General features: G+C 49.1%; 2 protein-coding genes and 2 pseudogenes across 6 annotated transcripts in view; 1 reads left to right on the forward strand and 3 right to left on the reverse strand.

Annotated features, from left to right (window-relative positions):
* The window catches only part of EFL1 (elongation factor like GTPase 1), a 987271-nt gene that overhangs the window by 84794 nt on the left and 879335 nt on the right, over positions 1–23142 (forward strand). The gene's annotated exons all lie outside the window — the stretch shown is intronic.
* Positions 5444–6334, reverse strand: LOC146860426 (uncharacterized). Its single transcript, XM_085646467.1, has one exon. The coding sequence runs from the start codon at positions 6275–6277 to the stop codon at positions 5444–5446; it is 834 nt and encodes a 277-aa protein (XP_085502593.1). The 5' UTR covers positions 6278–6334.
* LOC146860427 (uncharacterized) lies at positions 8659–9568 on the reverse strand (annotated as a pseudogene).
* LOC146860428 (uncharacterized) lies at positions 11463–13373 on the reverse strand (annotated as a pseudogene).

Raw genomic sequence — 23142 nt, forward strand, 5'->3', positions numbered from 1 at the left:
CCGCGACCGACTCCATCGGCGCCGCGTCCGGCGCCGCCGACTCCACCTATGGCGCCGCCGACTCCGGTACCTCTGGCTCCACCGACGCCGCGTACGACGTAGACGACGCCGGCTCCCCGGATTCGATCGAGGAGGGAGGCCCAGAGGGTTTTGGAGGAAGGAAGATATAGAGCAGAGGTAGAAGAAGGTGAAGTCGACGCTTCTTCGGATGAGTTTGAGGGAATTGAAGAAGCAAGTGGTTTGGATACAACCCCAGAGTGGGAGCATACTTCTGCTAGATCTTCTCCTCCTCAGGAGTTGGCGCCCTATCATGTGGTGATTAAGAAGGCCGCAGATCTCTTAGATTTGCAGCTGCCCTCTGTGGAGTACAAATCAAACGTACTTACGGAGGTGTTGCATTCTCCGTTATCAGCTTCGGAGCCTTTGTTGCCTTTCAATGAGGCCATCTTGGAGCCGGTCTTGGAGGTGTGGAAGAAACCTCTTTCATCTCCGGCGGTTTCCAGACAGGTGGCAAGAAGGTACAGGGTGGTACCTGGGGATCCTGATTTTTTTGTCTACGCATCCATCTCCGGAGAGCCTAGTTGTGCAGGCTTCTTGTTCGAAACATGCTTCGGGTGCTTTCCCTCAGTCTCCAGCTGATAGGGAGTCCAAGTAAATTGATCAGGCGGCCAAAAAGTCCTTCTCCTCAGGAAGTATGGTGCTGAAATCATCTAATGCCACATGCCTGCTGGGGCGTTATGTTCATGCCTTGATGGACTCTATTAAAACTTTGGCCCCTAAGTTGCCTGAGGGGGATAAGTCGTCCTTCTTGGAGGTTGTTGCGGACACTCAGGCAGCTGCCAGACAGGTGATCCAGTCAGGGCTGGATACGGCGGACTCGGTGGCGAGGATTATGGGGTCATCTATAGCCGCAAGGAGGCAGGCTTGGCTCCGTTCCTCTGGATTCTCGGCTGATGGTCAGGCCACATTGGTTGATCTGCCATTCGACGGACAGAAACTGTTTGGGGAGAAAGCAGACTCTGCCCTTCAACGATTTAAGGACAGCAGATTGACGGCAAAGTCCTTGGGTCTGCAGCCACCTGCTAGGGGTTCAGCTTTTCGGAAGTTTAGGGGTTTCGGAAGAACATCCTTTCGCTCCTTCCGACAGCCCCAACAGCAGCAGCAGCAGCAGCAACAACAGAATCCCCTCTATAGGTCCTATAGAGGGAAGCAAAGGGGTCGGAGAGGTTCTGGTCGCAACCCCTCTTCTTCCTCCTCCTCTTCTGCTCCCAATGAGGCTTCAGGGAAGCAGCCCTAGATCCCCCATCCCGGATCATGTAAGTCCTGTGGGGGGTCGGGTGTCCTACTTTCTACGGGGTTGGAAATCTATTACAGCAGACCTTTGGGTTTTGAACATCGTAGAGACTGGGTACGTCCTTCCCTTTCGGGAGTTTCCTCCCCCTTACCCTCCTTGCCAAGGTTATTGCTCGGAAGACCATCTGCTTCTCCTGCAGAAGGAAGTTCTAGCCTTGCTTCAGAAGGGTGCAATAGAGGTGGTTCCGGAGCAGGAAAGGGGTCAGGGATGCTACTCCCGGTATTTCTTGATTCCCAAAAAGGACGGCAGATTGCGTCCGATTCTGGACCTCAGAATCTTGAACTTTTACCTGAAACAGGAGAAATTCAAGATGCTGACCCTTGCGCAGGTTCTTCAAGCGTTGCAGCAAGGAGACTGGATGGTGTCACTCGACTTGCAGGGCGCGTACTTCCATGTCCCAATCCTGAAGTCGTACAGGAAGTATCTCCGTTTTACGGTTGGGTCGCAACACTACCAGTTTGCGGTCCTCCCGTTTGGTCTTACTACCGCACCGCGAGTCTTCACAAAGGTGATGGCAGTGGTAGCTGCTCATCTCAGGAGGTCGGGGATTCCGGTTTTCCCCTACCTGGACGACTTGCTTCTGAAGGCAGAGTCCCCGGAGATGGTGCAGCGTCATCTGCAGGTAACATCTCAGCTGTTATACGACTTGGGTTTCTCGATCAATGTGCCCAAATCTCACCTGGTGCCCTCTCAACGCGGCCTGTTCATAGGGGCGGTACTGGACACTACTGTGTGTCGGGCATTCCCTCCTCCTCAAAGGATTCTCGACATTCAGGAAATGGTCCCTTTATTCCACAATGGAGCGGTTGTTCCAGTTCTGAAGGTCCTTCGCCTGCTCAGTCTGTTCGCCTCCTGCATACTGTTGGTCAACCATGCACGCTGGCACATGAGGGCGCTCCAGTGGTGCATCCGCAGGCAGTGGTATCAGCACAATGGAGATCTCAGGGAGTCGATCAGGATCTCTGGAGAAGCTGCAGCGGATCTATCTTGGTGGAGCGTGGAGGGCAATCCGTCCCAAGGAAAGCCCTTCCATCTTTCTCCATCGGTGGCCACAGTGATTACGGATGCATCCACCCTAGGGTGGGGTGCTCATCTGGGGGATCTGGAGATCAAGGGTCTTTGGTCTCCAGAGGAGAGGTTGCTTCACATCAACCTTCTGGAATTGCGGGCGATTCGTTTGGCACTCAAGGCCTTCCTCCCTTCCCTTCGCGGTCAGTCTGTTCAAGTCCTGACGGACAACACTACCGCGATGTGGTATGTCAACAAGCAGGGAGGAGTGGGGTCGCGTTGTCTCTGCAGAGAGGCTCTGCGTCTCTGGTCCTGGGCTCAGGACCATCAGATTTGTCTGGTGGCAAATCATCTGGCCGGGGTGCTGAACGTGCGTGCGGACAGTCTCACTCGACAGTTCTCCGCCGAGCACGAGTGGAGGCTCCATCCGGAGGTGGTTCGTCACGTATTTCAGACGTGGGGAACCCCTTGGGTGGACCTGTTTGCCACTTGCGAGAACGCGCACTGCCCGTCGTTTTGCAGTCTCCAGTATCCGATGCAGGGGGCGTTAGGGGATGCGTTTCAGTTGAGTTGGGGCTCACAACTCCTTTACACGTTTCCTCCCATACCCTTGATTCCTCGGGTTCTGAGGAAGGTTCGCCAAGACCGGGCCCGAGTTATATTGGTCGCCCCGGATTGGCCAAGAAGGGTGTGGTATACAGATCTTCTCCACCTCTCCTCGTGCCCTCCGCTCCGTCTCCCTCTGAGGGCAGACCTCCTCTCGCAGTCGGAGGGGCAGGTTCTACACCCCCACCTCCAGAGCTTACACCTTCATGCCTGGAGATTGAACGGGGCAACCTGAGTTCCTTCTCTCTCCCGCCAGATGTGGTGGATGTTATTTTATCGGCCAGGCCACACTCCACCAAGTCCATTTACTCCTACCGGTGGTCCAAGTTTGTAAAACGGTGCGGAGAGAGATCTATTGACCCTTTAAAAGCACATCTTTCGGAGGTGCTCCAGTTTGCCCTTTCCTTGGCTCAGCAGGGTTGTGCTGTGGCCACGGTCAAGGGCTATCTTTCGGCCTTATCGGCTTTTCTATGCCTTCCTGATCAACCGTCGCTATTTAAATCTCCGGTTGTACTGAGGTTTATCAAGGGCCTTACAAACATGTTTCCTCCCACTCCTTTTGTAATGCCACAGTGGGACCTTAATCTTGTTTTAACCTTTCTGATGGGGTCCCCATTTGAGCCTCTACATAGCTGTCCGTTGAGGCTGTTGTCCTTTAAGGTGATTTTTCTTGTAGCCATAACCTCGGCAAGGAGGGTGAGTGAGCTCCAAGCTCTTAGTTCTAAGCCCCCTTTTCTCACATTACATGCTGAAAGGATGGTTCTTAGGACCAGGGCTGGTTTCCTGCCAAAAGTTGTTACTCCGTTCCATTTGGGGCAGTCTGTTACTCTCCCTGTTTTTTTATCCTCCTCCACATCCTTCCAAAGAGGAGGAAAGACTCCATCGCCTGGACCCGAAGAGGGCTGTGAATTTTTATCTGGACAGAACTAAGGACTTTCGTCTTGATGATCAACTCTTCATTGGCTACGTTGGTCATTCGAAGGGTAAAGCGGTGCACAAGCGCACGCTATCGAGATGGATCATCCATGCTATCAAGATCTGCTACGCCCTGGCTGGTAAGACCCCTCCTGAGGGCATTAGAGCTCATTCGACTAGAGCTAAGTCATCTACATCTGCTTTGGCCCGGGGTGTTCCTGTGGCAGATATTTGTAAAGCCGCGACTTGGGCCTCCCTCCATACTTTCGCAAAGTATTATTGCTTGGACTCTGAGATGAGGAGGGAGGGCCACTTTGCGCGCTCTGTCTTGCATGACTTTCTGGTATAGGAAGGTGGACACCCTCCTCCGGGAGTGGGGACTGCTGTGGGAATCTATTCACAAGGTGAGGAATCCACTGGAAGATGTATCCATCAGAAGAACAAGTTACTTACCTTCGGTAACGCTTTATCTGGTGGATACAGTATCTGCCTGTGGATTCCTCACTGACCCACCCGCCTCCCCGTTGTCTACCTTTGTATACCATGAAAATGGTTTTGTTGATATGTTTTTATACTTTCTTGTACATTTGTAGGAAATGCTTGTTTATTTAGCATTCCTTTCCTTTGTATACTGTGTATGTGTGTTGGTATATTGTATACTGTGTATACTTGGAGTTTTCGTTGGTTCACCTGTTCGCCTCGAAGGCTCGGAAAAAATGGGTGGAACTGACGTCATCACGCCGACGTGGGCTTCTTATGGCTCCGGTGACGTCGTACGGAGTCGCGAGCGGAGCCGATGCATTGTGACGTCGCCCACGTCGACGTGGAGTGCTGGGAAAGAAAAGTTCCGTGGAATGCTGGCGCAGGGGATATTCACAAGGTGAGGAATCCACAGGCAGATACTGTATCCACCAGAAAAAGCGTTACCGAAGGTAAGTAACTTGTTCGTTACAACAATTTCCTGAAAACAAAACACATATAGATAAGGGCCACATGGCCCTCGCATTTCATATTGGCGCAAACCTCCTCGGTGGTTTTCCTAGTCTCAGTCTTTTTACAAACATCTGTTTTCCTGTGAAGCAAGTGGTTATATTTTTGCCTAACACTTTTTGCCCATTCTTAGCTGACCTGTGGTCTCATCCATCATGCCTAGCATCGTGTAAGTGGACATGTGGTTTTCAACTGAAGCAACATCCATGTCATTATGAGCAGTGGCAAGGCTTGCACCTGGGCCAGTCCTGTGTGCTTGCTTAATCTATGTGTGCATGCATTAGTAACACTGTTGCAAAAGACATGATTGACACCTCCCAGCTCCGTCTCGCTAGCAGATGGGCTTGTAGTTTGTGGTTTTTGTAGTTCCAACATTTAAAACACTACTGGTTTCCTGAATCTGGAAGAAGATATGATCTACGCTTCATGCAGTAGCTTATCTTTGTGACTGCAGGCCATTTCCTGACCTTTCAACAAACTGTGTGATCTGATAAGTTGAGCCATACTCATTGTTCCTGTAACATGCTATTTTCTGACCTATTTCTCGTGCAGAGGCCTGGGCCTGTATTTCTACTGAGGCCTTAAGCTGCTTTCAACTTGGAACGTCTGCGTAGAAGTTGCAGGCCTTAACTCTGCGTGTGTTTGCACAAAATGTATCCTATTTTTCCCTATATCATTCCCCCCTCTTGTTGATTCTTCAGCCACTACTTCTCCTAATCTCCCATCCTCAAAGGGAATCTCCTCATATATAACTCTCTGTTCTAAGACATCTGTGGTGCTTTTCCTGACCAAGAATGCTCCTCCCACGCTAGCTGTCCTCTTTTTGCAACAGGCTAGTATCACCTGAAATACAAGGCCCATCAAAAGCAATACAACAATTAGAGGCAACAAGGCCTTGAACAACCCCGACATCCAGTACGACACCCAATCAAACCAGCCCTTGAACCACTCATTCGGAGCACCCCCCTCTTTGACCATCTTCTTGTGGAGATCATGCAATGTCCGAATGGCCCCGGTCAGTGTCCAGTTGTCTTCATCATTGGCTGGCACATACGTGCAGCAGGCGGATCCAATCTTCTTGCACACACCCCCCTCCATGGCTGTCATTAAATCTAGAATGTATCTATGCTGCATCACCATTAATCTAAGGGCACGTAGTTCTTCCTTTATGGCATTGAAGCCATCTTCCGTGGCATTTATGGCCTTCATTATCTCCCATCTTGTGATCTGGAGCCAGCAGGCGGTTGTTATCGCCTGAAACAATGGCATAATGCTGCCAAAGATTAGCTGGGAATCATTAAAAAGTCTGTATTCTTGCAGAACATCTTTCCAGGTTGTGGTGCCAAAGTACTCAGCATATCGTTTCTTCACGTGGTGATGCAGCAGGGTCGTTGGACGGCTCATGGGATGGTCATGCAATGTCTTAATATCCACTCCTGGTATCAGCAGGGAGGGGTGTGTAGTGTGACCAGGGCGCAGAGACCACTCCAGTTCGGGGGTAGCTGTAGGTGGAGCCGGGCCCCACACTGCCAAAAGTGGTCCATCAGGCTGGCAGTGCCACTGTGCATGTCGGTGTTGTCCACGGTGGTATTGCAGTTGAGGTTTCTTCCCAACTTTACTTTCACATTTCCTCTAAAACAAAGAGAAAACTATGTTAATGTTATTGCTACCCTATAGTGTGTGTTAGTTCCTGTCCAGGTATATCTCTGTATGTTTGCATCCCATATTTGCTGACATTGTCCTACTACCTTATCAGATTTTAAAGGGTTATTTGTTTTCATGCCATTCCACGATGATATAGCTCTACATATGAATGTGGCACCAGTGTGCCATTTATCATTGACAAATATTGATCCTGTAACATTGAGTACTGGCCTAGCTGCGCAGTCGGGGGGCAGAGGTTTGGCTGAATAGTCACTACATTCGGACGATGGGTTAGACTTTCCTAAAAAGCTCCGCTGTAATATCCATTTTTCCCAAACTGCATAGTTTCTTTTCTGCCCTGCCTTTTTCATTCTTGATACTTCCTTCACTATGTCTTCATTTTCTGTCAGAATTTGTAGGACCCCATGAGTGGTGTCAAATAAGGTTGTATCGACTCGAGACGTTGTCGGACTAACATGCATTGGTTGTAGCTGTGCTTTTATTCTACATAAAAAGAGGTGCAAAAGACAGTGTGTAACATTCGGGGGTTCCTCCTTGGGGTGATGCGGTCTATCTACCGCAGTGGCATGGGGAATAAGGGAGCATATATAACAACTGGTATTAGTTGTAGATTGGCCTATACTATGCATGTGCTGGTACCAACTATTTTCAAGCAGAGCATTGTGAAGAGGATGATGATCAGTATCATTTTCAACACTTCTACGTATGCCCATGATATCTAATGTAGAGAAAATATCGAAATTGACTAGGGCTATCATCATCAATATTAACACACCGAGGAGGAAAAATAAAAGAAAAGTACATATCTTAAAATGAGTGTCTGTTGCAGCTGAAGCTTTAGAGGGAGGCTTTACTCCGGTTGCTTCTCCTGTTCTCCCCCCTCTTTTTCCTGCTCGGTGTCCAAAAGGATAGATGACAAGGTTGGCGCCAGGCGAATGTCCCTCAGATGGAACCATGGCTTATGTCCTTGTACTTTCACCGCAGTAGCTGTGCTGTGAGTAACTGGGAAGGGTCCGTTAAATTTGCTATCCTTCCAGGTACAGATAAAGTTCTTTGTGTACACTAGAGTTCCAACTGGCAAGGGTGGGTCTTTGGTCAACTGCTGGAAGTACGTTGGCGCGCTTATCTGCTGCCTGGGTGACCTGTTTAGAGCAGAGCTTTGCAGCTTTTGTTAGCTGTGCAATATAGTCAGACATTTCAGTTTGAACAACTTGTGTCTAGTTGGGGGCACAAATGTACTCATCAGCCTCCCAGTCACTATTTGGCGTGAGGTCAAATGTTGACCCTGGGGTATTTCTGAGAGCAAATATTGCTAATGGGAGACAGTACAACCGTTCTTTTTCAAGGTGACACACAGTTTACTCAATTTGTTCTTGAGGAGGCCATTAAAACACTCCACAATACCATTACTTTGAGGGTGATAAGCTGATGAGAGCCTGTGTGTTATTCCTAGCAAGGTGGTAAGATGAGAAAAGATGTTATTCACAAAGTGTGTGCCATTGTTGGCTCTGATCCCTTTGGGAATTCCCTATCTCGGAATAACCTCACAGATCAGAAAAGTGGCAGCAGACTTGGCATCATAGTGCACACATGGGCCTGTTTCGATCCACCTTGAAAATGGACAGACTACAACTATGAGATACCGGTACGGGTTGCATCTGTCAATCATATCAACATAATCAATGTACAACTCCTTGAAGGGTCCTTGTGGTCGGGGTATTGTAGAAGCTGTTACCTTGAAGGTAAGATTTGGGGAATACTGCTGACACGTGGTGCATGTGTAGCGGTACATTGTGATCATCTCATGTAAGTTGGGAACAAACCAATCCTGGCGTATCTGGAGGGACATGTTGTCTCTGGCAGTGTGTGATGGAAAATGTAGCTGGTTCAAGGCTATAAGTAGTAGCGCTTGGGGCATGACAGGCTTCCCTGTTGATATCTGTCTGTATATTAAATCTGTACCTGTCTGTGTGCATCCCCTAGATTCCCACAACTGCTTTTCATGGTCTGGAGCATTTTCCTGTATCTCTCTTAGATGTAGGTGAGCTGTTTCTGTATAATGCCTAGAAAGCTCCAGGGGATCATAAGATGCATCTGTGTCGCTAGCTGTGTGTCAGTCGTTAATAGAATTGTGGCAGGTATATTGTTTAGAGGGTGTTTGGCTGCTTCCTTGGCTGCCCAATCAGCCAAGGCATTTCCATGGGACACAAAGTCTTGAGAATTGGTGTGAGCTGCGCATTTTACTACAGCGACTGCATATGGTAGAGCTTGAGCTACAATCAGGTCTTTTAAAAGAGGGCAAGGCATGACAGGGCTTCTATCGGATTTTAGGAATCCCCGTCTGCTCCACCGCATAATGCTAGAATGCACTGTTGTAGTGACGTAGGCGGAATCAGAATACACAGTAATTGTTTCACCTTCACCCTGTTTAAGGGCCGCCACCAGTGCTACTAGCTCAGCAGCTTGAGCAGAATAATGGGATGGCAAAGTTATCTGCTCTGTTATCTGTAAAGTATCTGCAGAATCATGCTGTATGTCTCTGACCACTGCTGCCCCTGTATGTCGTATTCCTGTGTCCTGATCTATTGTGGAAGATCCATCTACAAAATAAACAACGCTACTTGGAATAGGGTCTTCTCTTGCTTGGCTACACTCATCTGGAGTATATGTTGCACAGTCATGGGGGTCACTATCTGTACCTTCAATAGGGAGTGCAAAGAAAGTAGCAGGGTTGACTGTATGACACTTGACTACCTTGAGAGATGGTAGTGATAACATTATCTCATAGCCTGATACACTCTGTGTTAGTGTCGTCTTGGCCTTCTGAATTATTGCACACACTGCATGTTCTGCATACAGCGTCCGAGGTGAACCCATGACAATGGGGGCACTTTTCTCAACCGCGAAGGCTGCTGTTGCCAAAGCTTGCTCGCAGGGGTAATGGCCTTTCATTACAGAATCAAGTAGTCCACTAAAGTACGCAATTGGTTTGTGGCCTAAAGGATACTTTTGGGTGAGGACAGCCGTCATCACCTGGCCATTGCAGTGGCAAAAAAGGAAAAACTCTTTAGTGTAGTCTGGTGTTCCTCAAACTGGTGCATTTGTTATCTCTGTCTTTAGTTTGTGAAATGTTTCTCACATTTCTGCAGTCCATGTTATTCTGTCTTTCTGTGTCTTTGCCTGTTTGATGGCTGCAAGCAAAGGGGCTATCAGGGTGCTATAGTCAAAAACCCATTGTCTGACATAGTTGCATAGGCCCAAAAATGTTTGCATTCCCTTCATTGTCTCAGGCTCAGTCATCTGTCTAATTGACACTGCTCTTTCAGGTGTAACTCAGCGGCCTGAGGCTGATAGCAATTGTCCCAAATAATGGACTTCTTCCTGGCAATATTGTAATTTGTCTCTGTCTACTTTGTAGCCTCGTTGGGCGAGGGTGAAAAGCAGAGACACATTGTCTTTTTCTGCATTGTTCTTCTGTGGCACTACAAATTAGTAAGTCATCAACATACTGCAGGATTGCGCTGTCACTTTGAAAATGAGCGAGATCATTCTTGACTGCTCTATTGACACTAAGGGACTCACAGTACCACTGAGGTAAACGAGAATGGAGGTACTGGGAGCCACGAAATGAGAATACAGTCAAGTAATGACTATCTGGGTGTGGTGGAATGCTAAAGAATGCATTTTCAAGTCTATGACTGAGATGTAGTTAGCAGCTTTGGGTATGTTAGTCAGGATAACAGAAGGTTCAGGTACTACAGGGAATTCCGGTATCACTATGTCATTAAGGGTGCGCAGGTCTTGAATCATGCGCCATGAATTACCCGTGGCCTTCGTGACCGGGTAAATCGGTGTGTTGCAGGGGGATACACCTGGGTATATGACTCCCTGCTCTTCCAATGCCTGTATAACTGGGGCAGTGCCCTCCCCTGCTTCTTTGGATAGAGGGTATTGCCTTACCCTTGGTAGTATTGCTCCTTCCTTCAAGGTTATTCTGAATGTGACTGCTGTGCGGACGAGGCCCACATCGTGGGGGCCTTTGGTCCACAAATCAGAGGGTACCTGCGCAAGGTCATTGTCCTTACTAGGACCACCAACAGTCTTTGGTATTGCAGACCTTTTTTCCAGCGTCGTACGCAATGGAATACTGTCTTCGAAAAACTTACACTGATCTTGTGGGGTCATCAGTAAACAACTGGTCATCTGATATATCTTTTACTTTTATATTGGGGTCATGAAAGATGACACAGGCCCACATCGTACAGGTGTAATCACTGGCCATCACCATCCTCCAGGTGGAAGATATCTCCACAGCTTCCACCTCCAGTATGAGATCTTTACCTGACACTTCAGAATTCAGCTTTTTTGACCAGGGCCTCTGGCGATGGAAGAGAAAGTTCCTTGGCAATTCAACTAGCTTTCCTGTTATATCTGGTGTTTCTGCTATGATAGTATACGCTGCTCTAGTTAAAACTGGGATGTCTATAGGCCTAGTTCTGGTTTGGTCACTGTCTGGGTGGCGAGTGACCACTGTCATGATACGTGTGCGAGACATTCCTGGTGTTGAGCAAACCATTGTCTCATCCTCCTCAAAGTGGATGGACATGTTTAATTTTGCCATAAGGTCACGTCCTAACAAGTTTGCTGGGGCCATGGGGGAGAATAAGAGACTGCTGTTAACGTACCTCCCCCCTATCTCCATCTCCACAGGTTTGGTGAATGGAACCCTCATCACTTCCCCTGTGTGTCCATTGATGAATTTGACAGCGGGAGTCCTCTCTCACGGATACAGGACCTAGTGGCCCCAGTATCAATAAGAAAGCTGTATTCCCTGTCATTTATGACTACCATCACAATGGGTTCCTCGTCTGGCCTGTGAGTTATCGATAGTAATGGACACATGAGACTACTCCCATGGGCACCTTCATTGAGTATATCCTCCCACATCATTTTGCTGAAAGGGGTTTCCTCCTCTGACCGTTACCCCACCTTGTAAGGTCTGGTGTTGTACAGTGGGCTGCACTGCCTGTTGCTGCCCATACTGCATTTGGGGCACGTGTTGTTGCACCTGTTGGGGCTGGAACTGTTGTTGACACTGCATTTGGGGCTGTGGAAGATATATCACTTGGGGGCTCATGGCAGGCTGTGCCACAGTGCGACCAGGTGGTACCATTTGTTGGCCATATATTACCCCTGCCTGTTCGTTGTTTTTTTTGGTTCTACATTCTCTAATGAAATGTCCTGGCATGTTACAGTAGTGGCAAATTTGCCCACCCCTGAATGTGTTTTGCCTATTTGCCCCAAACCTTCCTCGCCCTCCTTGCCCATTCCTGCTATTAAATCTGTGGGCATATTGTTGTGGTTGCGAAGTGGTGTTTACAGGTGGTATGCCCAAAGACACTGCGGCCATCTGGGTAGCAGCAGTGGCAGTTCCTCCCTCTGTCGTGTTTGCTAGTTTCTGTTGTACTAATTTAGCTGCTGCTTTCTCAATTTTATCTCTCTCACTCTTTTCCTTGTCCTGTCTCCTTTTAAAATAATGTATTATGTGAGCCTGTATCTCAGTCCATGGTTTGGCTTCTAAGGCTACTGTGTTTTCTAGATTGTCCTACACTTCAGATGGTAATCCCTTTCTTCACTATGTTATAGAACAGTATTGCATTTTATCCAGTCACATCCCATCCCTCCCCTACCTCCTGTGTCCATTTCTCTTTCATTCTGCTTAGGAATAGTGCTCGGTCTTCATCTGGCTGCATTGTCTGTGCCATGAGAGATCCAATGTCTGGCCTATCTGGGTACATTCGTCTTAGTTGTGTCCAAACAACTCCCCTTGCTTTGTTGAAGTGTGCCCCATCACATTTTGAATTAGTCAATGTCACGTCCTTTACTAGTGCTTTTATGAACAGTGTATCTCCTATAAGGGAGCTTAATAAACTTTTGATGTCGCCTATTGCAAGGGGTATCCCTGTTGTGTGTTTTTCAAAAGCAGCTATCCACTTCCCTGCCCCTTAAGCAAGTGGTGGAAGCTGTTTTTTAAGATTTTCTTTATCCTCCTGGGGCCATGGTATGTATTGGGGCATCCCTGAACCTTTAAATATTAAGGGCAGCTGTGACAGGATTATGTCCCTATGTCCAGTAGGGTGACGTGAGTCATACTGTCTGGCATATCTTTGCCATATTCTCAGACTGTCCTTCCTATACGGATAAGCCCACTCAGTATCCCCTATGCCCTGAAGGATGCACATCTCCGCATTTGCCATGTCGCGTGGCTCAAAAGAACCTTCTCGTGGCCTTGGTGTCATTTGTGGTGCTAATCCCTCTGTCCAACCTACTAGATTGTCAGTAAAAGGGACAACATTGTACCAACTCTGTTTTTGTTAGGCCACTATTTCATTAGGTGTCAGGTCACTGCCTGGGCGCACAGGGAGTAGGCGTGCTGTGTCTTTTCTCAATGTCATTCTTCCCGTCATGTTAAATGCCCCCTGCTTCTCATAAGGGCGTGCATGCGTTCCATCAAATCTCAATCTGTTTAACTCTCGCTGTCTCCTCTGTAAGGCCTCAGCACCCCTGTTGGTGTCTCTCCCCTCACAGGCAAATTTTGACTGTTCTCTATCATAGTCGTTAATGATGGACATTCTTTTAACATGCTCTGTAACATCATCTAATGCCCCATCTGATCTATGTAATATCTGTCTGACCTCATGTCTTCTTCACCTAAGAGGTTATGTGCATGGAGGAAGCCCTCCGAGCTTTGGTATTCCATCATTGGTGACCTGTCTACTGTCTTCCGATGCCACAAGGGCACCTCCTCTTTTTCCCAGGTTGTTCTTGTGTCCATCTGTCCATCATCTTGACCAACTTGTTATCACCACCCTCCTCAATCAGCCTCCAGCGTTCTGCAGGGGGTATTTTTGGTGTAAAGGCTAACTTTCCTGTCCTCCTCTCACTCTCTGGACTTGAATTCCTTGGACCGCTGACTGTTTACCTAGTAACACCTCCTCTTTGAATCTGATTTTGGGTGCTGACCTTCACTTTTATCTGTCTTGGTAGGCGCAGTTTCATCTTCTAAATGAAGCGTAAAGGTAGCATCCACTGTTCCTACATATTTATTGTTGTCTCCCCCTAACATCTCCCGAGGTGTGCTAGCCATTCTTGGGCGTGGCGTTAGCCGGACAAAATCACTGTGTTTGGAAGATGATTCTAATGGTGGGCTACACTCAGGATCTGAATATCCTACAGCAGGCAGATGTGAGGAGGTGGGAAGTGTGTTTGATGTATTAGCCTGCATTGTATACATGCCCTGTACATTTGCAATGTTTAAACTTGCTTGTGCCTCTTGGTGCAGGGGTGGAGGAGCTGAAGGAGAGGACTGGGGTCTTATCTCAATCTCCTTCTCGTGTGTTTCACAAAATACCTTCCACTGATCTAAGATGGTCTTCCTTTTTTAGGTCTCGCCTGGGGTTAGCAGCGCATGCGCTGCTCTCGCCATGCGAGGGCTTCAATACGGATTCTGAAGCTTTCAGAGGGGAACTTGAAGCCCCACCCTTCTTTTTCATTCGCTGGCATCATCCTTCATGCTAAACGCTGACTCACGATTGAAAAGGAGGCTTCTTAGTCCCTCCTTGTTACCGTCCTGTGCACGTTTGGCCCGCCCACTGGGATTGGATCTCTCACTTGCGGCGTTACACTGTCTGCTTCATTAGCTGGGACGCACTAGATTTTTCAAACAACACCAACAGCTTGTTCTTGCTAGTTTCAGTCCGGACTCAGTTGGTGTTTTTCTTCAGACATTCTATTTTTCATGTTTCCTGTACGTGTTTGTTTCATTTTCCTTGTTTCCAGGTTTGCCAAATGTAAAGAAGGAAGGATTTATGACCAAGATTGTATCATGTTTTATTACATATGGATTTCCCGACTGCGTGCCGTGATTAATAGGCAGTCAGATTACCCTACATAAACGAGCCGGGTGTATTCAGTTGGTGGGGTGAGAGGGACTTCAAGGGTTCATCGGGTGGCGACTGCAAAGGGTTCAGATGTAAACCAAAGTCACATGCCAACTGATTGAACGGGGTAAACGGGGAGCGACGACATGACATTAGGGATGGAGGAGAAATTAACATGTTGAGCAGTCAGCATGGTTGTGGAGAAGTCAGAGTTAATCCCGATAGACTGCTTAGCATTGCCCGTTTTGTCCCGAGGACCGTGTCCGTTCATGCCACTGACCCCTTGATGTCTTCTCCAGGCCGAGGCTCGTCTTTTAGCTTCTGGCAGTTTTGCACATTTGAAGGCAGAGAACTATGCCCTGTACAGATGCGCGCTCCTCATTACATCTTTAACAGCCGGTGCCACCGTCATCTCCCGCCTGGTGCCTTCAGCATGAGTGTGATTTCTGCTGCCGATAATAACAAAGCCATGGCCCGCTGCCGAAGAAGAGTGCGGCGCCGTCTTTTATCTCCTGGCTCCCAATCACACCCTGGATGCGAATGGCCCCGGTGCACCATTAACAGTACCTGAGAGCTCGAGCGCTCAGGCTGCTGCTCTAAGATGGTTTGCAATTATGTTACCAAACCCAGGGGTACAGGTGCGTGATTTTGACTCTTTGCTGTACTTCAGTTCAGAGAGGTTGCAATAAAGCGCTTTGACGCCTCGTCAGGGTTAGTAGGCACTATATAAATGCAATTACAATACAATAAGGCTGTTACATATATTATTTGCATACCATTTTCTCTCTCGCCTCTTCTAATAATTCTTTACGGTTTGATGTATCAAGTTATCTTTGCACGTTAATGCGGTACTTGATCTGTTTTTCCCTAAGTTTACTTTTTCTTTTTTTGTATTATTCCTGCTTGTATTTCATATTGTATGTTTGGCATTTTACGTTCTTGTGCAGATATTTGATTATTGATCATGGTTTGCTTATTATTGTCAAAAATGTAATAAAGAATTGAAATACCAAAAAAAAAAGCTGAGCGAGCTGTAGACCGGCTGCCCTTCATCCGCCTTCTTCTCTTTAGATTTACCTCGAAGGGTTAAGCCCTACTACTACATGTTTCTGAAAGTGTGTAGAATTCTTGCCGGGAATGATAAATTGAAACCACATGTTGCTTCCAGAGAGCGGAGGCTCTGTACTCCAGTTCAAGCATCTGCAGCTGGTGTCTCCATTAGTGATCAGCCCTGCAACGTAAACAAATACTGAAAGAGTCTGACGGGAGCAGGAGCGGGAGCGGGTGGGGGCAGGGAGGGAGTATCATTGCTTCTGTCGGAAAGGATGAGGAATATGCCCGCTCAGCAAGAAGTTTGTCCCACTGGCTTAGACGTAGTATATGCCTTCATGCGATGGAACAGCTGCGAGTCACCTAGGTTCGAAATGTTTCCAAAATATCAGTCTAAAAACAGCTTGGCGCTAGGTAGAGTACGAGTTATACCCAAATTTTGGGCAGTTTGTTTGCGGTGTGGTATTTAATGCTGACGTGCCAACTTTCTTACACTCCTACTCGAAGCACTGTATGTTACCTAAACGGAGGCCAGCCATTGGAGGAGAGGGGCGTCTGTCCATTTAAGCCCCGCCTTTTTCGGATTCGGGGGCGTGTTTTTTACTTTCTCTCCTCTGGAATGTAAACATTCCAGCCAATGGCAAGAGGAGAGAAAGCAAAAACACGCCCCTGAATCCGAAACTGACGCTGCGTTTCTCCGAGGCATTTCTGCTTGACCTTGGATAAACATGGTGGTGTTCATGGCGATTCCCTCAACGACTGGCAGCTGGGCTCGCTCGCCGCGGCAGCACCAACTTGGCGACCTACACTCCCATCAACTTTCCAGTGAGGTACTTACCTTGACCCTGAGCTGCACGCAAACCGAGGATCTAGAATGGAAGCTGCCTTTCCACCAGCCGTCGCTAAAATGTGTAAGCTCCAGTCAACCATAACGGAAGCCATCTTAAAATAGTCTAATGGATTAACTGTGGCGCAGTAGGGGCAGGCAGCGCCGCTTTATGGCCCCTCGGCTGAGAGCGCTGCTGCGATGGTAACGTCACCGCTGCCCCAGCTGCTCCAGGAAGAGATTCCGGGAGAGGCGCCTCGCACAGCGACACCTATGTTCCGTGGCGGACTCCTGCAGGCTCCAGTGTCCTCGTCTCCCGGAGTTACCAGGCTGGCGGCGCGGGAGGCAGCGGCTGCAGGTGAGCCTCATGGTGGGCGGCGTCTCTGAGGGGTTCGGGGGAGTCCGGTGAGGGCTGAGGGCACGGGCAGTACCCTCGACGAGGCTGTCGACTAGGCGGAAATGGAGCGCAGTACCGAACGTTCTTCTTCCGCGTGTTCTACTCATTTCGTGCCCTCACATTATTCGATTAATACAAAACTGAAAATCAATTATCTATTACACAGTGATGCAAAAACACACTACGCAAAAACTATTATACCATGGAGATTATGTAGTATCCTGGTCTGGTATGGTTAAGATGTGCCAGTGGAATGCTGACAGTGTGATGCTGGATGGAATGTTGGGAGTGGGAATGGACAGTTGGAGAAGGGCTGAGCACCTGGAAGGCTGCTCCTGGTGGCGCTAAACTCTGGCTAAATACTGGCTTAACTCTGGTTTAATTACTGGCTTAATTACAACTAACTTACAACTTGTAACCAACCTCAATAAAACTACATGAAACTACATCCTGGATCCTGGTTTGATTACTATAATTTTATGGCGACGATTTGAACTAAAGAACCTGGGTGTGCAACCTCTGTAACCTTCAATTTCAAGTCTACTTCAAGTCTGGAGTACCTACTATCAAGCTAAAGCAACTCAAGCAATTACAGCTGCGATTATTTCAACTAACTGGCACACCATAGCCCCACCAGTGACCTCTACAACGGTCGCCCTCTACGTTAAGGTGCCAGTTCCTGTCTCAACTGCAGCTCAAGTCTCTGTTTGACGTCAAGAGAGGTTAAGCCTCTGCTGTGCCCTCAAGAGAGAGTAAGCCCAACTCCTGTGTTTAGTGCTGTGCCCTCAAGACAGGGTAAGCCTGTGCTGTGCCCTCAGGAGAGGGTAAGCTTGACACTCTACAACGCTCTGTACCTGTGCTGTGCCCTCAGGAGAGGGTAAGTCTGACTTTCTTCAACATTTTCTTTCTGTGCTGTGCCCTCAGGAGAGGGTAAGCCAGACACTCCACAATGCCTATACAGTGCTTCTCAAGACAAGGTAATCAGTGGCTGCTTGGGTTTCTGCCTCAAGTGCGGAGTTAATAGATTCTGTTTGGGAAAAGGCATCTAGTTCTTCATTTGTGGCTGTGCGCTTGTTTAAAACTTTAAAAATGCATGCCTTCTGAAGGTGTTTCCCATTCAGTGGGTCTATCTACAGCTTCGCGTTTATGGGACTTTCTGTTTCATTCATCGTGTGCTACTTCCTTCCCAAGAGATATGCTGATGTCTTTCTAACCTGCTTTGTGTCTGTGCTGTTGTCGTCCACAAAGTCGTTTTTAAAGAAGTGGGACTTTGCGTTTAATGCTGCCTCAGTTAGGACACGATCGGTTTATTTAACAAATGCGGGACTGTCATCGTTATAAATTGGATTTGGGGAAGGCACATTATTTATGTCCGTTCGGCAGTTCAACCGCCGTGTGTCTCCCTGCCTGCAGCAAGATTGAGCCGTAATGGTGGAAATTAACACATTAACATTTTTTTTTTTTCTGTTCTATTTCTCGCTTTATCTACTTTGAGGCCAATATGAAGAAAGAGAACAGTTGCACTGCGATTTGAAATTCAAATGCACGCACACTCGCGCACACTCACCTTCGTGTTGTTGATTGTCATGGATCCACTGTGACGTATTTTTTCTTCGCGCCACAGCCTGCTGCTGTGCAACGTTGTGCAGCACGCCTTCACTGCAAGCCACCCGGTGCGGCGTCATGAAGCATGCCTTCATCTTGGGTTTTGAAGTCATCTACATATTTGCTCTTACACGGATTCATTTTTGCCAACCACGTTTTGCCAACCATGTTTTAAATAAAGTTTTTTCAGCATTACTCGGTCAGCGGAGCCGTCGTGGGAGCAAGAATGACTTTTGCCTGCTCGTGGATTTTCATGAACAGCAACTTGCTGGTATTTCTTTCTTTATTGGGAAACACATATGTGTCAAGGTTAATGCTGCACAAGTATAACAGTGACTTGTTGTTATGGGACGTGGCATGCTTATCTAGAGGGGAGTGTATTGGTGTTAAAAATTGTGAAAATGTGTTTTTGTTCACATTCACTGTTCTATGCCATCTAGTGACGTTACTATGGTCACCATTCAATATATGTATTTAACCACTTTTGTCAAGGCAAAGGCAAGTTCTTTAACAATTATATGGGTCCGCGAGATCTTTTCTTTATGTTAAATTTACAGCTTGGCTTTTGTTTTCTTTATCAGGTGCTTAGTTTCCTGATCTGTGCGCAATGTTCCTACCTCCACACGGGATGTGTTCTATGGGCGTCGTCTCTTTTGTACAGTGCACAATATTTTTAAGCTTGTATAGTGCACAATTTGTTTTATCTTCACTAGTGCACAATGTTGTTTTCCCCATACGAGGTCTGTTCCTCGAGTTGCTTTCACAAGCGTTAGAGTGTACAGTGTCTAATGTATACAATGTTATGTGTGGACTACTGTCCCACTCGCACATGCAAATCTAAGGACCTCTCTGCGAGGTGTGTTTAGGGTTATGTCCCTAGTTCATGTCAGTTGACCTCCAGTTGAGGTGTGTCGCACGGACGTGTGTCCCGTGTTTTTATGCACAATATCTTGACCTCTCCGGAGGTGTGTTGTGGGGTCTTTCCCCATTATCTGGTGCATAATGTTTTTTACCTCCAGTCGAGGTGCGTCCGTAGGTGGACATCACATGATTTGTCAATTGCCTCCGCGGCAGTGCACACTTTTCCTTTCTTAGTTGTCTAAGGTTGGACATGTTTTTTGTTTTTCAAAAGTGCACATATCTATACCTCCACTCGAGGTTGCCCATGCACACTCGAGGTTGCCCATGCATAAGCTAATGTCTGTACCCTACGTGGGTGTGCGCTTTAAGTTGCCATAGTGCATGGGTCATGTTACTCTGGGCGTTTCAATTGTCTTAGTTTTGTTTTGCACGCTGTAGCCCAGTTGTATTCTATTCATTGTAATTTCTTTTTCTTGCTGTCGTCAGGGAAGAGTGAGCATTCGGTTTCCGCTTTTTCTCTGTCGTCTTGTTTTCTCCTGATGTGAGCTGTTTTCTTGTATTTCTACCTGGCCAGTGGTTATGCAGAGGACAGTCATTAATGGATGTTTTCTTCTTTTATTCTTTGGAATGGATGTTTTCTTCTTTTATTCTTTGGAAGGGAAGATGGGTGTTTTACGTCCTTTCATTTTATCTTATCCCTATCTCTCTCTGGTGTTTTTGTTAGGTTGCTATCCTTGGAAGGGAAGATGGGTTTGGTTTGTGTTATTCTCTCTCTCCTCTATTTTCTCGTGCATTCCGGTCTTCTCGTTTCTATGTATAGCTTCTGTTCTATTTCTCTCTTGTCATCCTAGATTTTGGCGTTCCTTTTTGTTTTTGTTGGAACAAAGGAGGATATGTAGTATCCTGGTCTGGTATGGTTAAGATGTGCCAGTGGAATGCTGACAGTGTGATGCTGGATGGAATGTTGGGAGTGGGAATGGACAGTTGGAGAAGGGCTGAGCACCTGGAAGGCTGCTCCTGGTGGGGCTAAACTCTGGCTAAACACTGGCTTAACTCTGGTTTAATTACTGGCTTAATTACAACTAACTTACAACTTGTAACCAACCTCAATAAAAGTACATGAAACTACATCCTGGATCATGGTTTGATTACTACAAATTGTTATATATCATTAAGCATTTAAGGGGGGCGTGGCTAAGCGAGCCACGATGGCGGTGCAGCTTTGCTGAGGCTCCGCGTCTGGGCGCCTCTCGGCAACCACATGGAGTGTGTCCCCGGGAGCTGATCGATGCCCAGGGCATCGGGAGGTGGCAACATCACGGCGGGAGAGACGGCGGACCCCTGGGCGCATCCCTAGCCCTCCAGACGAGACTTGGTCCGGCTGATGCTGCTGGCGCCGCACCCCGAGCCGTTAAATGGCGGCGGAGCGCTCCTGCGCGATACGAGCGACGCAGTGAGAGGAGACGGGGCAGTTGGCAACGTGTCTCACCCTGGTCGCGCTGACACTCGGAGGGTGTAAGCGGGCGGCGGACCCCTGGAGAGAGACGCGAGGCACCAGAGAACGGAGGAGCATTGCTGGCCCGGGCGCACCCGCCATTTTGAATCTACCGAGGCACGGAGACCCGCAGTCGGACCCCTGGGCGGCCCCTGTGTGTTCCAGGTACTCCGGGTGACTGGCGCTGAAGGGGGCTAAGGGGGTGCTGGATATGGATGCGGATGGCAGGACCTGGAGGCATTCAACCGACCCGACCCTGCCTGACCTTAACATGGCCGCCTGCGGGACATCGCATCCCTCCCAATACAGCCGGTGAGGCCCTGCTCCTTGAACCTACCGAAGTGACGTCCTTCTGGGTGTAGCCCGCGGGAGCTGCTGTGCCCTTGCCAGACCTGCGGACCACCTACTCGCCCCGGGACTTTGATGGTCTCGCCTCGACAGTAGACCCTGGGAGAGACTTGGGCTTACACGGGGGCCACGAGGACGGTGCATGCGCTTCCCCCCCCCCCCTGACCTTGCGGCGGCCACGGAGGATCCTCAGTGGCACCAGCCGCCGATGGAGACCCCGCGGGAGGCGGACTAGTGTTGGGAAGCGCCCTGAGTCTGGTGGCTGGTGCGGACGATTCCTACGCCTGGTTCACGGAGGGGACCTTGGTGGACCGGCTCGGGCGGCGGATTCCCTGGGCGACTTCACCCGTGAGACGGCGCGGCTGTGCCTCCCACCCTTCCGTGGACTCCTTGCGTCACTGGGGCTACTACGACCCGGCGAACACTGCCGACTCGACCGGACCACGTGGACTCACGATGGGGAAGTCAAAACCCGCCCAGCATCAGGTGATCCCGGAGACGGCCCCGGAGAACATGCCTCGGACCTCGACGTGGTCCCCCAGCACGGTGGCCTCCACAGACTTATCGATCTCGGACAAGTTGGATAAGGTCCTCGCCGCCATTGAACTATCCCGTCTGTCCATGGAAGAACGCCTTGGTACCCTGGCGACGGATGTAAATCTCCTTCGCGATGACCACCGAAAGTTGGCGGACCGGGTGCGTACGGAGGAGCGGACACTCAAGGAAATACAACCCATATTAAAAGAGCAACAACAGATGCTCCAGGGGGTCCTTACTCGCCTAGCTGCGGTGGAAGAGCACGCGCAGGATTTGGAGGGCCGCTCAAGACGCTGCAACATCCGAGTACTGGGACTACCGGAGGGAATCGAGGGTGCCGACCCCATTGCATATATGGACACGTGGCTGAAGTCGTTTACCCCACCTGCAGACCGCACACCATTCTTTTCCATAGAACGGGCTCACCGTGTGCCGGCCCGTAAGCCCCCGCCCGGCACGTCCCCCCGACCATTTCTCGCTAAGTTCCTGCACTTCCGGGATAGGGACGCGGTGCTCCGGGCGGCGCGACTAGCTGCACCGTTGCGATTGGAAAACAGCCACATTATGATCTTCCCGGACTATGCTCGAGCGGTGCAACAACGGAGATCTTCCTTTCTCGACGTAAAACGGAGGCTACGGGACAATAAGATCCAGTACGCGTTGCTCTTCCCGGCCCGCCTCAAGATTATCTATAAAGGATCCTCCCTCTTCTTCGCATCCGCGGAGGCCGCGCAAGACTGGACAGATCAACACTGCTCGCGGGCATCCGATCCTCGTCCCCAGAGGAGCTCCCCTCTCAAAACCTTCCACGCCCGGAAGCGGCCCAAGAAGCTCCGTAACATCGAGTCCCGACCAACGCAAGGCACCCACGACTCGCCGGATCTCGAACAGATTATGCGAGAGAGACGGGAAGTTCTACAAGCGGTGATTGACCTACGCGCCACACAACCTTCAGACTCTATAGATCGACCTCCGCACCTGTTCTCGTCCGATGGTGACAACGACAGCGACAGCACCGTCTCGTGGGCGGACCGAGCAGCACCCCCCCACGCCACTCCGCAAACTGCGGATGGACTATTGGATGGATCGCCCTCCCCTCCCCTCCCCTGAGGCAACTCGGACACACGGACTCTTGGTATCCTTTTCTACGATGCACACCTAGCACCCATGATATTGCACCCACAGAGACAGTCATTCTGCTAAAGATACATGGTGATCCTACTACATGCCCACTCAGCGTGCGGCCTCGCACTAGCGCATCGTCACCCCCTATCACATAAAGCAGTTCTCCCCCCTATAGTGTTACGGGAGGTAGTTTGGACACATCGTTATCCACACGATGAGTCCTAAGTATTGGGACAGTTTCCCGCATCCCCATACGTTGTTCACACCCCGGTTTGCATATGTCCCACTTCGCCATGGAGTTTCACACCACAATACATCCTTTTACCAGGCTTCCAGTCCGCCTGCCCCCCTCCAACGCAGCACGTCCCGTAGGGTCTACTATGCGATTTCTCTAAGGGGCACCACACCCCGCCCCCACAC

The sequence above is a fragment of the Triturus cristatus genome, chromosome 3_1, assembly GCF_964204655.1.
Source record: "Triturus cristatus chromosome 3_1, aTriCri1.1, whole genome shotgun sequence".
Classification (NCBI taxonomy): Eukaryota; Metazoa; Chordata; class Amphibia; order Caudata; family Salamandridae; genus Triturus; species Triturus cristatus.

Excerpts from the sequence above, each read along its gene's own strand:
- LOC146860426 (XM_085646467.1), bottom strand. The coding sequence starts at position 6,277 with ATGAGCCGTCCAACGACCCTGCTGCATCACCACGTGAAGAAACGATAT.